At 43.7% G+C, this 17488-nt stretch overlaps 2 protein-coding genes across 10 annotated transcripts in view; one reads left to right on the top strand and one right to left on the bottom strand.

Moving 5' to 3' along the window:
* LOC107036038 (intersectin-1) overlaps positions 1–11328 on the top strand; it is a 14854-nt gene extending 3526 nt beyond the window's left edge. For 4 of the 9 annotated variants that reach the window (XM_015253754.2, XM_015253753.2, XM_015253749.2 and 1 more), the window contains 13 exons: positions 44–2505; positions 2800–2865; positions 3039–3134; positions 3244–3252; positions 3412–3552; positions 3832–3958; positions 4210–4374; positions 7981–8738; positions 8824–8961; positions 9045–9288; positions 9649–9723; positions 10224–10397; positions 10478–11327. In XM_015253754.2, coding sequence (XP_015109240.1) covers positions 44–2505; positions 2800–2865; positions 3039–3134; positions 3244–3252; positions 3412–3552; positions 3832–3958; positions 4210–4374; positions 7981–8738; positions 8824–8961; positions 9045–9288; positions 9649–9723; positions 10224–10397; positions 10478–10626 — 4604 coding nt within the window. In that variant the 3' untranslated portion in view covers positions 10627–11327. Of the gene's footprint in view, positions 1–43; positions 2506–2799; positions 2866–3038; positions 3135–3243; positions 3253–3411; positions 3553–3831; positions 3959–4209; positions 4375–7980; positions 8739–8823; positions 8962–9044; positions 9289–9648; positions 9724–9802; positions 9939–10223; positions 10398–10477 lie in introns of those variants that run through there. The other 5 variants (XM_015253751.2, XM_015253757.2, XM_015253752.2 and 2 more) reach the window with 5 other exon arrangements.
* A 291-nt stretch (positions 11329–11619) lies between these two features.
* On the bottom strand, positions 11620–15180 carry LOC107036037. Its single transcript, XM_015253748.2, has one exon. The coding sequence runs from the start codon at positions 15178–15180 to the stop codon at positions 11620–11622; it is 3561 nt and encodes a 1186-aa protein (XP_015109234.1).
* Between the last annotated feature and the right edge of the window lie 2308 nt (positions 15181–17488).

Genomic DNA, 17488 nt, shown 5'->3' with positions numbered 1-17488 from the left:
ATTTCCGCCCCATCAATCCTGAATAATCCTCTGAAACCCCCAGGTGCAGGTTTCAACGCAACCACAGGCATTCTGCCTCCACCAAAGCCAGCACCCCCATCATTTCCAAATAGTCCAGTGGGAGCAGTGCAGCCCCAGGTTCTCCCCAGTGTTGTCCCGATGTCGCAGCCCCAGGTGCTCCCCAGTGTTGTCCCGATGTCGCAGCCCCAGGTGCTCCCCAGTGTTGCCCCAATGGCGCAGCCCCAGATTCTCCCAGGGATGCAGCAGATTCCAATGGTTCCAATGCCTGGAGGGGCGCCAATAGCTCCGCTAAACACAACTCCAGCGCCAATTCAGGCTTTTGGAATGGGCCCTCAGATGATTCCAACGATTCCCAGTGTTCCTGTGGTGCCTCTGGTCCCTGGAATAATGCCATCAGTCCCTTCAAATGGAGTTGCAGCTCTCCATCAGCCCCCAGTGGCACCAGCAGCTATGGCAGCTGTCATGGGGACTCCAGTGTCCACTAATACTCCTCTCAGCACGACAGCAAGACCCCCCAGTATCGACAGAGTTGGATCCATTGACTCTCAGCACAGCCAGCACAGTCAACACAGTCAACACAGTCAGCAGTCCCTGACCTCACCACCGACAGTCGAGTGGTCAGTTCCTCATCAGACAAAGCTGAGGTACACTCAGACCTTCAACACCTGCGACAGAACGAGAACTGGATTTCTCTCTGGACCTCAAGCCAGGAACATCATGGTCCAGACACAACTGCCACAGCCCATTCTCGCGAAAATTTGGGGGCTCTCTGATATGGACTCCGATGGGAGACTTGGGTGCGAGGAGTTTGTCCTCGCTATGCATCTGTGTGATCTTGCGAAGGCTGGAGAGACCATTCCAGATACACTGACCCCAGACCTAGTCCCCCCGACGTTCCGCCGTCAGCGTCAGAGCAGCATCTCCTCGGGGGGTCTACCCGAGACGATCGATCCCTCCGCAGGGATGCCCCAGTCCTCCTTCGAGGACAAGCGCAAAGAGAACTACGAGAAGGGCCAGGCGGAGCTCGATCGCAGGCGTAAATCCCTCCTGGAGCAGCAGCGCAAAGAGCAAGAGGAGCGCGACCGCAAGGAACGTGAGGAAGCCGAGAAACAGGAGAAGATTCGACTGGAGCAGGAGCGTCGTCGTCAGGCGGAGATTGAGAAGCAGATGCTTCGTCAACGTGAAATAGAGCAGGAGAAGGAGGAGCAGAGGAGACGTGCCCAGGACCAGAAAGAGGCGGCTAAAAAGGAGATGGAGAGACAACGTCTGCTGGAGTGGGAGACCCAGAAGTCCCAAGAGCTCCAGGCCCAGCGTCAGAAGGAGCAGGACATTCTCCTGAAACTAAAAGCGAAGAACCAAACGTTGACAATCGAGCTAGGCACACTTAACGACAAAGTCAAGGAGCTCTCCCAGAAAATTTGCGACACAAGAGTTGGTGTTTCAGGTGTTAAAACAACGATTGATGGAATGAGAGCCACCAGGGACTCTCAACAGCAGGAGATGACAGCTCTGAAGAACAAACTCAGAGAGCAAAATCAGAGATTACTCTCACTGAGCCAGGAAAAAGCTAGGATCGAGGCGAAAAATAAAATGAATGCAGCACAGGACTCGGCTGGACAGGAGGCAATGAGAATGGCATTTGCCAATAAGCAGATCACCCTCAAACAGATGAAGGATAAGATCGAGGATCTGGAGAAGCAGATATCCGAGAAGAGTATGGACATTGAGAATAATAACAGTCAACTGGAGGAGATGAAGGACAAGATGAAGTCACTGGCCAGTGATTGCAAGGGGCTTTACAAAAATTTTGATGTCAAGAGATCGCAGATTTTGGAGCTCAGGGGGGCTGTTACATCTGGGGGAGTTGATTATGCCAGTGCTGCGTGGGGGGAGAGTGCTTGGGGAAATGATCCTGTCACAGCTGTCAATGAATCCTGGCCTGTTGACAATAATGAAACTGATGTTGTTGAGCCGGGAATTGTCAAGTATCGAGCACTCTATGAATTTGTTGCAAGGAATGATGAGGAGATATCGTTCCAGCCTGGTGACATAATTCTGGTGCCTCCTGTGCAGAATAAGGAGCCTGGGTGGATGGCTGGGGAGATCAGGGGACACACTGGATGGTTCCCTGAGTCGTATGTTGAACCTGTTGATGCCGGGGAGGAGGGGAGCAAATTTGTCCAGCAGGACTCGGTGGAGAGGAAGCCTCTGGAGGAGATTGCTGAGGTGCCTGAGAATGTCTCGGAGGCTGGATCACTTGGGGATACTCATGTCCAGGCGGAGGTTACGGTCGGTAGGGAGGGAAATTATTACGTCGCGTTGTATCAGTATTCATCGACGGAGCCTGATGATTTGAGTTTCAATGAGGGGGAGATCATCGAGGTTACGAAGAGCGAGGGCGAGTGGTGGTCTGGCATCATTGGAAACAGGAGTGGATACTTTCCGTCTAATTATGTCGAAAAGTGCGAGCCGAATATTAATCAGGTGAGAGGATTTTTTGGAATTACAGGTGCATTTGGATTTTTTTAATTTTTAAAATTTTAATCTTTTATTGAATTAATTATTTTTGCGTTAATTTGAGTTTTTAATCTTTTTAATGCATCGAAATTTAGATGTAAATGGTTTTTCTCTCTATATAATAATTTTGTAAATTGAGACAACGCAAACATTTTCAAGGTGCATAAGGGTTTAAAGTTTTGAAACGAATACAAGTGAAAAATGAAAACAGGAAAAGTTTAGTTAATTAATATTTAATTCTTGCTTTGAAATATTGCACAGGTTGCAGCAATTAATGCAACTCCTGTTCAAGCAGCCACCACCCCAGCACCAGTGCAAGCCTCTCCGGTGAGTAAAAATCCTCATTATAATTAAAATTCTCATGCAATCAATAACTGTAATTTCATTGTGAGTGGTATTATATTAAATGTAATTAACCCCCTAACGAGCTAACGCAATTGCTCCAGTGTAACAAAGTAATTGGGCTAGAGTTATTCTTTTTCCGACATTTCTGACTTTAGACGACAGAAAAAACAGCTGAGCAGCTCGAGGATGAGCGTCAAGCTGCTGAGGACAGAGCTGAATTGCCTGATTTTACAGCTATGGCTTCACAACAGGTAATTAACCCTCTCTTGATGAATCATTGACGTGTATTAATGGTAAGATTCTCCTGGAATATTTTATTCCTGTCATCCTTGGATGCTGCTCGATGGATCGCCATTCCAGTATTATAAGGTACTATTGCTCGAGGGAATACATTCAAGCTTTCAGCAGAGTGCGACTTCTCGTAGATTTTAGACACTAGTTTTTTGTTTGTTTTGTGATCCTTTGGCACGAGAGTTTGATGAGACCTTTTTTGGGGATTAATTTTAATTAGGGAATTGTTTTATCCAGGGTCGAGGGAGGAAACCAGAGATCGTGCAAGTCCTGGCACCCTATCAGGCAACAAGTGCTGAACAGTTGGATCTTCAGAGGGGTCAGCTCATCATGATCAGGAAGAAGACGGACTCTGGATGGTGGGAAGGGGAATTACAGGTAAAATTTATTGCATAAATGACGTTCAAGGATTTTTCAAAGTGTCAATTTTTTTTTTAATTCAAGGGTAATTAGCGGCAGTTGAAATCCAATTCGTCTGAGGAATATATATTTTTTAATTTTTCTTTCATGAGTGAATGAGAGATATTATTTAATTTTGTTTCTTGTCAAATTTAGAATAAAATCATTACGTTGAGAAGAATTTCAGAGAAATGACTAGAATATTTTGTAATAAAATATTCTTAAACACTCAAGTATTTTCCTTGAATTTATCTACAGGCGAGAGGTAAAAAACGACAGATCGGTTGGTTCCCAGCGTCATACGTCAAACCTTTAACGAGTAGCAGTAACAGATCGACACCCGTATCTCATGGGTATCAGGATTCTCCAACAGATCCCAATGTTGGTGAGTAGATTTTTTGAAAATCCAATTTTGTAATAAATTATTTTTTATATTTCTTCTTCACAACTCAATTTTTCGAAAGACATGACATTTTTTTCGAACAATTAATTTTGCAATTGTCTCATCGAGGAAGAATGAATGACGTAGACAATGAAAATATTAGCAATTAATATTTTTCGAAATTGAAAAACTCTTCATCGTTACTTCTTCGCTTTCACTCACAAAATAATAATTCCAATTAATGAAAAATCTAGAACGAGTGATGGCCCTGTACCCCCACCAAGCCCAGAACGACGACGAATTGAGTTTCGAAAAGGGCGAGGTGATAACAGTCCTGGCGAAGCAGGAAGAGGCCTGGTGGAAGGGTGAACTCAACGGAATAATTGGAATATTCCCAAGCAACTACGTGACACCCATGTGTGAGTAGAAAAAACAAATTGAATGAAAAAAATATATATATATGAGCAGTAATTATGTGATCTGTCGTGATGGGTGGACGGACGAGCGTCGTCGTGACACGCGGAGCGTAGATAATTTGATAAATAGCCTCAGGAGAAAGATTTGAAATTACGACGAAACCGAGGAAGAGTTGTTGCATTTTCATTTCGAAAATATTTAAGTAACGCTTCACTGTGCGCTTGTGTGCATCCTTCTGCCTGCTTGTCCGTCCATTCTTCCGGGGTAGATAACACGTATTTTTGTTCTTATCAAGTCATGAATACAATCAGCAGTGAAGTGGTTAAATTTTAATTACCAGAGTGGAAAATGTTGATTTTTATTTTTGTTAAGGATTGAATTATCTTGGTAACGAGTGGATTTACAAGAAAATCACACAAGAATTTTTTTGTAGGGAATTCAATTTCCTGCAAAAATGTCTTATGACTCTTTTCTTTAAACTTACTCATTCCTGAGATATTTCCAATCAACGAATGTCAACTTAACAAATCAATCATTTCACGACAGCGATTTTTACCTCAATGATAAAAATACTCATTCTGGTACATAAATTGGTCATTAATCTGTGTTCATTTGGTACTATTCTGTTATATTGAGTTAATTGTTGGTTAATTACCGTTTCCCTTAATTATTTTCTTAATTTGTCCGAGTAATTTATTTCCACTAATTGATGTTCTTTCGCATCTTGCTTGACACGCAGCCTAAGGATACGCAGTGGAGGCGCCATAAACGCGAGGTTTACCCTTTTATTGTGAAAAAAAAACAAATAAGTCAACAATTATTTATTATTATCCTTCGTTTTGTCGAGGGGAAGAACAAAAAAGCGACAACGATAAAAAAAAGAAAATTTAAAGAAATTAATATAAATAAATTATATTCGATTATAAAGTATCCAATGGCCAATCTCACGTGTGTGAGTGGATTTCGAGGGATTTGGGGGAGAGTATATGCCATAAATTAATTAGAAGAATCCTCATTAGTTCGTTATTAACATCAATTCTTTAGGGAAGCGGTGAATCGTGATACGGCAAATTTTACTTTTGTTAATTTTGTGATTATCTCGGTAATGAGTGCATTCAGGAGAAAATGTCAAAAGACTTTTTTCCCCTAAACCCATTTATTTCCAAGATAATTTCAAATTCAACAAAACACGAAAAATTTCACTCATTCTATTACGTTTTCCCACTCCCCTAATGAATTACCATCAATTAAGTAATAATTATTTCTTTCACATGTGTATCTATTTGTCATTATCACAAACATTTATGATTTTGAGTCTCGTACGAATCTCAGATGAAACATTTGAGTCTGTCAATCGAATCTTGTCTCTAACTTATATAATTTACCAATGAATTATCTTATGAAATTTTTAATTCCTTTACCTGCCCTCAAGTACTATTATTATTTGTCTCAGGGCTTCCCAATTATTTCGGTTAACGGGGCCTAAGTAATTAGCAACCCAATGGCCCATATATTGTTGACTCGCTGTTACTTACATTATAAAATTAAACAGAATTTATTTGTTATTATTAATATGATGATAAATACGTGACCGGTTGGGTGTGTGAGCACTTTGAGTTTCCCCTCGTGTGCGCATTTATTAATCAATCATGATGATTTAATTAAGGTCATTAAATGTCTTGTGTTTCCTTCATTGTAGCGCACAATTATTATTTTTTTAAAAAGATTTTTACTTTATTTTCGTGCCTTTTTTAGTTATTTTTTGTCGAAGTGACATTCAATCATTGATTTTTGAACATCTTGTTTTGAGTTTTCAATTAATTATTGAGTGATTAATCATGATTAATGAGAGAGAATTTTTTGTTTTAGATAGAAAAGTCGATTGAAGGGGTGAAACGTGATGAGTTGAGTAGGAATGCTTGTTTATTGTGTAATTATCTTGGTGAATAGTGAGTTTAGGAGAAAATATCTCTCAATATATTCTTGAAATGTCACTTTTTACCTGATAAATCCACTCAAACTACAAAACGTTTCACACTTTCAATTCAGAAATTAATTGCGTCAAGTTTGTCTGAATAATTTGATAAAAAATAATTAATTTCGAATAAGATATATCAGTATATCCGGACATTGTGTCGTACAAGAATAATATAAGCGCGTTAGTTGAATATGTAGAGAAAAATACAGCCGTATCGTGGGGATGTTTTTTAAAAACTTACGTGATACGTGCTGTAAGCCTATTTATTATTGAAAGCCCGTAGTAGAGAGAGTGCGGATGAAATATCAATAAAACAGAGAGACAATTACCCTCGCGTGTCCCTCTGTTTCCTTTCCTGAACGATGTTACAAGTGAAAGAAAGAGGACGAAAAAGAAAATACTTATTGTTCGTTTTGTCTTGTAAGAGAAATAATTATTGTTCGTTTTGACTCCAAGTAATTAATTAATGAGATTATAAAAACCCATTGGGCACTTATTAACTGCGTCACATGTATGAAAAAAAAAAAGAACATGTAAACAAATCATTGATAAATCATGGAGAGAATTGTTAAAGTGTGAACAAACTAATGAAATTGATTATTGATGTTCGATTTATCATTGGAGAGAATTTTCGTTTCATTTCAATTGAATTTTAATGTCACACCGCTTTGTTCACATTTACTCCCTCCGGTGTGTATCCTTACACATTATATGAACATTGTACACGCGGAGATGGAACACTATTACCTAATCACAAATATCATTTTCAAAATATGGAAAACATGATACACGTTACCTTCGCACACATGACCAAAAAGAAATCGAAATAAAGTGTCTGTCTGTTGGAAAATATATGACTTTATCCATTTTTTTAATTCTCATTTCAGTTATGAATTGTGGGGTTCATGTAGTGTATGAAATTCACGATAATGATGAGATTTCAACGAGTCTGAGATCATTTTAAACAGCATGAAAAGTATGTTAAAATGAGCTCAAACTAAAAAGAAATTAAATAATTAAACAAATTGATTGGGTTTTATTTTCATTTTATTCTGAAGAACTCCCATTGAACCTCCAAAAAAATTCAATTTAGTGAAAAATTTTATTGTTTCAATATTTTATTGAAAGAATCAGTAATGAAACCAAGGGTAATGCCCACGAGGGGATTCGAACCCACAACCTTCAGATTACCAACTCGCTACTCTAACCATTGTAGCTACCTTGGGTTACCATCACATCCAATTCACACAAAAAAGAAACCCAATGGAAAACAACAAAAGTTTTATCATTTCAATGCATTATTGAAATAACAAATAATGAAATCAGGGGAAACATCCCCGAGGGGATTTAAACCCACAACCTTCAACCAATGAAAAAATCCCCCACTAAAAACAATAACAAACCACCTCCTGACAAATGCTCTTCCTCGGTGTTCAGCTCCCCAAAAAAACACTAGATCCCAAAAAAACAGCAGATCATATAAAAGACCGAAAAACAAATCAAACAATAGGTCATGAAAATTGGTAAACCCCCCGCCATTGAACGCGATCGTCAAATTATCTTCGGTAAGTGACGGATGGACCCCTAGAACACGAAGAATCGGTAAAAGATGTGTCATTTTTATGTGCAGCTGACGAGCCATACGATTTCGTAATCTCCTCGGCGGATCCCCTCGAGCTAAAACGTCAGGATTACATCAGGGAGTTGATTGCAACTGAGGAGGCGTACATAAACGACATGAGACTGGTCCACGAGGTGTTTGAAAAACCCTTGATCCAGAGTATGGTCCTGACAGTGGACGAAGTAGAAAGGATATTCGTCAACTGGAGGGACATAATCGCTTGCAATGACAATTTCCTGAGAACATTGAGAATCAGACGAGACAACAGTGAAGACGGAACTGTCCGAATGATCGGTGACATTCTCTGTGAAAATATTCCGAGGATGTCTGCGTACGTTCGGTTCTGCAGCTGTCAGATATCGGCGGCTGTTTATCTTCAGAGACTGACGGAAACGTCTCCTGAATTCGTGGCAATTGCTCAGGCATGCCAGCAGGATCCGAGGACCAAGGGAATGCCCCTGAGTTCTTTTCTCATAAAACCGATGCAGAGGATCACCAAGTACCCCTTGATCATCAACAAGATCCTCGAGTACACGCCATTCGAACATCCGGACAGGCAGTATCTCGCGGAGGCTTTGGCCAAGGCTGAGGAATTCTGCATTCAGGTGAATGAGGGAGTGCGGGAGAAGGAGAACAGCGATAGACTCGAGTGGCTCCAGACGCATGTCGCCTGCAGCGAAAGTGTTCTTGAGGAGAAACTCATATTTAATTCTTTGACAAACTCCGCGGGACCCAGGAAACTTCTGCATTACGGGATTCTTCATAAGGTATTGATGAACATTTGCAAAATGATTTCTAGTGGATTAACCGAAAATCTCAGGACAGCGATTTTGAGGGTTTTTTTTTGTGCAGGCAAAAAGTGGTAAGGAACTTGTTGCATTCCTCACCAACGATTTTCTCCTATTTGCTCAACCATTGAAGGCACTACCAGCTGGACAACAATTTTCATTCGAACGAAACGAGAATAATAAATTCAAACTTTACAGAAAGGTAAATCATCACTTGCTGGAAATTCAAATTCCTCTCTTGATTTTTTATGTTCGATTTTTTAAAATAATTGTCTTGATTTGCAGACAATATTTTTGAATGAATTAACGATGATTGGAGAGACTGAAACCAATGGAAACTCAAATATAATCCATACGGACGCAAATGACAACACATCGAGAACCCTGGGCCTACGAGATTCCACTAAGAAGCCTATTCTCCTGCTAGCCCCGTCCACCAACGAGTGCCACTTATGGGTGAAGAAGATCAACGAGGCTCGTAAGCAGTTCGCCAGGAACGAGAAGAATCTTCTGCAACGTCAGCGCTCAAGTAAGCCCCTCCTGATGTCTCTGGGGACCTTTTGTCTCATGAATTCTGATGTGAATTGTCAAAAGAAAATTACCCACATTTCATTTTTCCAATGTCTCTTGAAAAATTTTCGACAAAAAATGTATTTTCATACTTGTCGTCAATGGCCTCATTCCTGAGAGGAATGACGTTAATTTCATTCCTTGGAAAATGTCAAGAGAATTTTTTGTATCGAGAATTCAATTTCGTTCAAAAAATATCTCTTGACAGTTCTTCTCAATGGGCTTTGAAAATTCATGTTTTTAAAAATTATCTGTCATTTGTCGACTCCTTTCTCATCCCCATGAATTTGAAATTTCTTCGTTGCAATGTGCGGTACAGGACAAGCGCAATTTGGAGCTTGTGGGAGGATCTTGGCGACAGTGTTGCAGGGCAGCAGCATCAAAACACCTGCTGGTAAGCCCCACCCCGAGAAAAAATGCACTGTTGCTTCTGCTTATGCTTCAACTCCATGTTTCTCTTTAATTTCACCCAGGAAAAAAAGCACTAATGAATCCCTGAGTTTGCACGTAGTGCACCACTAACAATCCCGCATGATTTAGTTCGCAGAAGACCCAAAGGACGGTTGCACGTTTTTATTGTTGAGGGGGAGGAATTAATTGTGAAGAAAGGTAAACCCCGACAGTAATTATATAATTAAATCCTTCATCACTTTCTTAATATTTAATTATTACAATTTATCTCATGTATGGCTGGTCTTAGAGGAAAATTTTCTCCTAAATTTCTTAATTGTTTTATGATTTCAATGCAAAATTTCTTCTTCATTAATTCGATTAATATATTTTTTGCCAGTGCTTGCATGTAACAACACTGCAATAATTATGCAAAGAAGACTGACATTTTACGAATAATTAATCAATTATTGTTTATTAATCTTCAATGTTCCATTGAATTAGGAAAATGTAATGCATTCTGTAAAGTCTCCATGGGATCCCAAGAGGAGAGAACTCCAGTCGTCTCTGGGACAGACTGTCCCATGTGGGACACATCCATGCAGTTCCAAATAAAAGATCTTAATGAGGATACACTTTGCATAACAGTGTTTGATAAGAGCTATTACACTCCAGATGGTAAAATTTGAAGAATTAAATTGAAAATCAAAATGTAAAAAGTTGTTTTAAAAATTAAAAATCAAAATTTTTCCCTCCAGATTTTCTCGGACGAGCGGAAATACGAATCGTCGACATAATGCGCGACTGCAAGGACTCGTGCGGTCCCATCCAAAAGCGAATAAAGCTACGAGAAGTTGATAATGGCGAAGTTGTCCTGAAACTCGATCTCCAATTATTCGGAAGTTGACAGGATTCGCCGAAAAAGGGAATTCTAGATATCCTCCTACGGGGCAGTGCATTTATCTCCAAGAAATAATTGGAATTCTCAATCAGTATAATCAGTTAATTTATTTATCAATCGATTTATCGTCAGTGAAGGAAAAGATGAAGTAGCAAAACGAGGAAAAGCTAAAGCTCAATATGAAAAAAGTCAATTCGAACTTCACGATAAAATTTTTTTAAGGTAAATTTTTTCTCGCTTCATCACTTCACACCAGAACAACCACTGATTAATTACAAAGTAATTCACCTACGAGACTTGATACAGCGAACAAAGATAAAATTACGTCTAATTAATATATCTAGTCGTGATACGCACATGCATTACTGGCATATGTGTACCAAGACAATGCTAAGCATGATATACACTTGAGTTATACTTAAAAATTCGTACATGTGCGAATAGTACCGAGAATACTTTCCACTGAGAACAAATACAATAAGTACTAAAAAATCCATTATTCAACGATTTGAATACATGGTACTATCGCATACGTACAAAGTTGAACATTCCATTGAGTTGAATAAATATACAATTTTTTATTTATAAAAACCGTTGAGTGATGAATGAGACATGAGACAGTGGAGATCATAGAGCTGCCTGAGTTGAAGAATTATCAGGCAGCGCAGAGTTCAAGATATAATGACAATGAACTAATTAATAAGACGATTACTCTTGCTATTCTATAGTTAATGATTACAAAAAGACGAGTTGAAAAATTTTACAAAGTTTCTTACGAAACCACTCCAAAAGTTGACCACTAAAAACTCTCTGAATTTGTAAAGAAACTGAGAACCCAGAGCCTCCGGAGGACCTTCTAGGGACCTCCAAATTCATTTGATCTCCAAAACCGCTGAATATAATGGGAAATGCGACTGCAACGAGAGTCTCTAGTTTCCCCAGAAAACGTGTAAACTTTTTCAAAAATTCCCCAACTCATTCTTCCCTCCACCTCTCAAATCAGTCCCCATACGACGTCCTCGGGGCGGACTCCTTGACCCCCCTGGGCTTCTCCATCACCCCCACGGCCTCCTTATTCCTGAGTTCGCTGGGCACCTCCGCGGAGTCCGTCGGGAACTCTAGAATCGGTTGGAACCCCCCGAACAACTGGGGCTTAAAATTTTCAGCATCAAATTCACTGGCTTCGGTCTGAAGCCCCCCCTCCTCGCCCTCTTCAGGGGCATCAGCCCCAGAAGCCGTGGAGTTTCCTCCCCTCTCCTCAGCCTCGCCCTTCCCCTCCTCGACAACCCTGTTTTCGGCCTCAGCAGTCTTACCCTCTCCCCTCGCGGGCCTGAGCGTCACGACGCTCCACCCGTCCCTGGACGGCACCTCGGCGCTGACACTAGCGAAAAACGGCGCCATGAAATTCTGGGGAGAAGGCGCCGAGCTCGAGGAGCTGGACGGCTGTTGGGAGGGTAGAAGTACGGGATTCCGTTCATAAACCTCACTGGACTCGGGGGGTTGATGGGGCCTCACTGTCGGCGTGTATACGAAGGCAATGGGTGTGGAGCCACCCTGCGAGGGCCCCGAGGAGGCGCCCGGAGGGCTCGACCCGAGGTGCAACGTCGTGGAGATGGCGTTGGTCTTGATGGCGAAGGGCACGTGATCCTGAAGGTACGGGATGACATTGATGCTCGTGTCCTTGACGATCCCCTCCTCCTCCTCGTCCTGATCCTGCTCGCTGGGCACCAGCAGGGGCCTCTCCTTCACGGGAGTGATGAACATGCTGGGGTCGGGTCGCTCAAGGGGATAAGGAAAGTCCGAGACGACGAGCTTGCCGGGCACCTTGACCTCCTCCTCCTCCTCCCCCTCCTCGTCCCCCGGGGATATCGAGAGAGTGTCAGGGGGCAGGGGCCTCTCCCCTCCGTGAGTCCCCACCACCACGCTCTCCTCCAGATGCTTGTCCTCATCTCCCTCCGCGTGAATGCCTATGGCCCCCTTCACGGGGTAGACCACGAAGACAGGCGCCACTTCCTCCGCACCACCCTTGACCCCCCTGTCGTTGTGATCCCCCTGGGGCTGGTCCCCCTGCATGTCCTCTCTGTCGAGCCCCTCGACGTCAACCCCGTGATGCTGGATCATCTGGAGGGTCGTCACCCTCGTGTCGTTTCCACTTTTACGCTCGAAGAATTTGGGAGGGCGCGGGGGGAGGGGCCCCTCCAATTTATCCGAGTTCTCGTCATTCAGCCTTGACTTGATAACTTGCCCACCGCGATTTCGCTCGTCGATGAGGCCCTCCCCGGCGTTCCTCCGGATGGGAATGTCCTTCTGGGGGTGCTCCTCCGGCCCTCGGAGGTCCACCAAAGCCTCGGGGGACGGCAGTCTCAGCGCGTAGATCGGCGGGGGCAGCGGTGGTGGCGGGGGTTTCAACCTCTGAAGAGGGGAGACCGGCTGTGGGGGGAGCCTCGGGGGCCTGTGGGAGGGCGGCGGGTGCAACGTAGGTCTCACTGACACCCTCGTCGGGTATTTCTGAGGGCTCGAGATGATCATGGTCCCGATGGCTTCGCTCCCCCGTCTCTGGGAGGTCTTCACGTTCGGCCGGAATTGCGGGAGGATGTTGGGGAGGTTGATGTCCAACGGCGGTCGAATCTTGAAGGTATTCGGTGGCCTCGGGATGCGGTTGGGAAGGTCCAGCGGGCGCGAGTGGTAGTGGTAATGCGGTCGGCCGTTGGGGGGGTGACCCGGTGGGTGCGGATGGCCCTGGGGGTGACCTGGGGGGTGTGCGTGCACGGGGGGGTGGCCCTGCGGACGAACGGGCCTGTCCACAGCCGGTGGCACCAGCACATCCGACAATTCCGAAAATCCCAGTGCCCCCAGCACCCCTGAGGGCCCCACAGTCGTCGTGGTGACGTCAGTACTCGAGACCACCGAATTCGGGGAGGTCGAGGGCTCCGACGTTGGGAAGACGACCCTGTACCCAGCGGCCACATTAACTCGATTGTCCTTATCGCTATCGTCGACACTCTGAGTCTTCTCGGACTGATCGTTATTGAACCACCACTTCTGTCCGCTGTTCACAACATCCCTCTGGGGGAATTGAAACCCGGAGGGAATCTTGGGAACGTCCTGAGGGGCCTGCACCTCCGGAGAGGGCACTCCGATCTTCAGATTGTGGTCGTAGCTGGTGTCCATTCTGTTGGGGGTTACCACGGCGTCGCCGTAGGGCGACTCCGCCACTGCGCTTCCGTGACCGTAGTAGGACCCCTGGACATTCTGCCTGTTCCCCAGGACGAAGGAGATGGTGTCCTGGTCTGGGGGGACTATTACATTGCTGGAGGACTCGACAGCCAGGGGATTGAATCCCGGGTAGCTCTGGGGACCATCGGGGTTGAAGCTGGGGTAGTTCTGGTGACCATTGACTACTGCATTCACCGGAGGGGGCCTCTGGTTGTTGACGAGGGGGCTCTGGGACCCTCTGGGGGGTTCCGTAGTCGGAGCTTCGGTAGTTCTCATTGTTGTTGTTGTTGTTGTTGTAGTTGTTGTTGGAGTTGTAGTGGTGCTAGGCCTTGCTGTCGTTGTGGTTGTCGAGGGTCTACTTGTAGTCGTCGATGATGATGACGGCGCTGACGGCTCCTGGTGAAGATAATCGTACCCCTCGTCATAATCGAACTTCGGGAAGGACACGAAGTGATCCCCTCCGTTCCCCGACGTCTGCATCTTCTCAATAGGCAGCATGACGTCTTCGTCGTAATCCATGGGGTAACGATCTACTGGCCGGGGCTTCCACGTCGTAACGGGCTCGGCAGTTGTCGGCCTCTTCGTAACCGTCGTAGCTCGCGTTGTCGTTGTTGGTCTAGCTGTAGTTGTTGTTGTTGTTGTTGTTGTTGACGTCGTTGTTGTGGTAGTTCTGGTTGTTCTGGCTGTCGTGGTCGGACGCTTCGTCGTCCGAGGGACGAAGGGAGTTCGCGTGTTGGAGTATGACTGCGACGTCGAAGCCTTCCCCGGGTAGCTTATGCTGTTGTAGTTCTTGTGATTCAAGGCGTTGTAGATTTTGTAACCGGAGGAGCCCCCTTGGACCTTCGTATTCGCGTAGGAATTGGAGATCAGCGGATACTTGTCGCTCGTGTACTTTTCGTGATCGTTGTAGCGCACCGGAAGGTTCAGGTAATCGTGAAAACTTGGAGAGTACGGGTTTATCTCGTTCGGCATCGGCTGATCCTCCTCGCTCTTGCTGTTGATTATGGCGTCATTCTCGGTTTCTTCATTCCCAGTCTCGCTTTCCTCTTTATGTACATCATCGCTGGCGTAAGAACCGGTGTAATTGAGGGCTTTAAATGGTGGTGCCTTGCCAAAGTCGATTTGCCCGGTAACGGGATCCTTCTCCAGGGAGAATGGCTGACCACCGTTGAAAGCTAATGGCGGAATGCTGGGACGATGATGATGTGTGTCTTCCGAGGTGGGAGATGTTGGCTCGTTGTCCAGGTGACCACCCATCAGGGAGTCAGCGGTCACCGGTGATGAGGCTGTTAGGGTTATCAGGACCGTGACGATGATTATCGGTCGCCATTGTAAATTGTCCATTTCTGGAGGAAGAAGAAATGAGGAAATTAGGCGGAAGTCGTTGACGCGGTTCAAGTATTCTGCAGTTATCGTGGGAGGAAGCGGAAGAGAAGTGTTTGCTAGATTAGAATGAGGTCTCTTGACATTTTTCTCTCATTTCCCCAATACACTGATAGAACGATTTAGTCGAACCAAACGAGACTTTTTAACTATTAACGAATCGCGGTAACAGTTAAGAAGCCTCGTTTGGTGCAACTGAATCGTTCCACCTTTTCTATCAGTAGTTTCAAAGAAATGTCTGAAATAATCTTTAATAAAGCGTTTCATTCGCGTCAATTGATGAATTCGTTGAGCCACAAAATGCGAAGCAACTTTTTATCGTCATCTCCATTACAAGTTTAATTTCCCCCTCGATCATCACTTTCCATCATTCTTTCCTCCTTTGTGTAACTTCCAGGCGCCAGCACAACTGCTGATACTAAAGCGTCAACCCAAAATACCTTGAGGAGTCGTAGATCCCAATAAATCTGGGTCAATGACTTCCAACGACCATTGAAATACCTCAGCCAAACTATCAAAACACATTTAATATTTACCTGCTGACGTCTCCCTTTCTCCTCTTCTTTTCAAATATTTCCACAACAATAAAAACTGAATTTATGAGTATATCCTCAGCATTCTCAGGTCTTTCTCGACAAACACAATTTTGAAAAAAATATCCTCTCAAAGTGCTGATAACTCTCCTCTCGCGGAAGCTAGTGCTCTTAATGCTGCACGATACGCGACTGAAGTGTCTTCCTCACTCCACCTCTGAGGACGTCACCGTGATACTTCCACCTCGAGCTATCACAACTGTAGGAATGTACCTCCGATACCTTTCCTTGAGCTCTCGCACGAGAGGGAACGCAATAGAAAAAGAAAAGACGTTGTAAAAAAAGGAAATATAAATCGTAATGATGGAATGAAGAAAAGGTAGAATAGGTGGGGAACAAGTGGTAAAGTCAGATGGAGGAGGTGAGGGGAGGGGTCGGAGTGAGTTTGAAGCGGGACCGAGGTGGTCGGGTATTGAAACGGTACGGTGAACAGTTAGACGACGACCCACATACATACAGACCTGCCCATCTGCCCCGGACATCGTGCCAGTTTTCTCGACCTTACCCTCTATGTGTATTAATATTTTCATCCGATGGAACATTATTAATCGCCAATAGCAAGGGCGGTGATGAACCATTCGGGTTCATTTCTTCTTCTGTTGGGCATTAAGAATTTTCGGAATTTTTCTGATAGCTTTTTTTGAACCTTTGATGAGAAGTAGTGACACGAATCGGTGAACACTGAATCCCTAAACAGCGGCGCGTTGGGAAAGGCACCTGGACCAAGGTTACCAGATTTCTCCTTGGGAAGGACAATTGAATTCTCAACGGAGATGATGGACTATTATTAAAGCATCTTGATAAAAGATGAGGTACATAGAAGTCTAAAACATTGGGAATTAGAATTGATCAAGACTGATTGATTAGATTTCGTCGTATACTCGACTGCGTTTTGAACTCGGAACCTTTCGCATGTGAATCACTACTATTATAACATCTCGATGAAACGGATAAAAAATGCCGTTATCAGTTGTCGAAATGTAAGTGAGAGTTCCAAAGTGACTAGATTTCATCGTATACTCGGCTGCACTCATAGAAAGAATTAGTTATTGTTAACGAATGGATTTGGTTGGAGACGAGGGTCTATTCGGTCTCACCAAATGTGCATTCGTTAATAGTTAACAAATTAATTTGTTAACTATTAATGAATGCACATTTGAGGAGTCTTGTTCGACTCGATTTTCACTTTTCAAGTGAACCTCTCGTTGACTACTAACGAATATTCATTTGGTGATATTCAATTAGAATTAGACCATTCGTTAATAGTTAACGTATCTCGTTTGGAATAAATGAATCGGTCTATGGGATTTGAACTCGGAACCTTTCGCATGTGAATCGAAGACTAGACATAAAAATCCGAATATGTCATCAGCTCTATCATACGTCACAACCTCGCAAAATGACGTCGTCATCGCCCCACGTAGCAATGTCGATGACCGTTATCCTTTCATTGCAATTATTAGTTGATATGATTGTTAGTGTAACAAAAATGGTAATGGCTAATGCAGACGGATCTACTTCATCAATTTTCATTCGTGTGAAATATCAATGATTCTCAACATCTAACGTACGGGTAACGGTTCGTCGACCTAGATTATAATGAGAGAGGTTTGATGGCGGTGTTTATTATTCATAAGCATCCCCGAGCCAATTGTGGGGATTGAATAGTTGTGATT

The sequence above is a fragment of the Diachasma alloeum genome, unplaced genomic scaffold (genome assembly GCF_001412515.2).
Source record: "Diachasma alloeum isolate Michigan unplaced genomic scaffold, Dall2.0 Dall_scaffold_00203, whole genome shotgun sequence".
NCBI lineage: Eukaryota > Metazoa > Arthropoda > Insecta > Hymenoptera > Braconidae > Diachasma > Diachasma alloeum.
The sequence above is the reverse complement of the archived record's forward strand: the minus strand, read 5'-3'. Positions and strand labels throughout refer to the sequence as shown.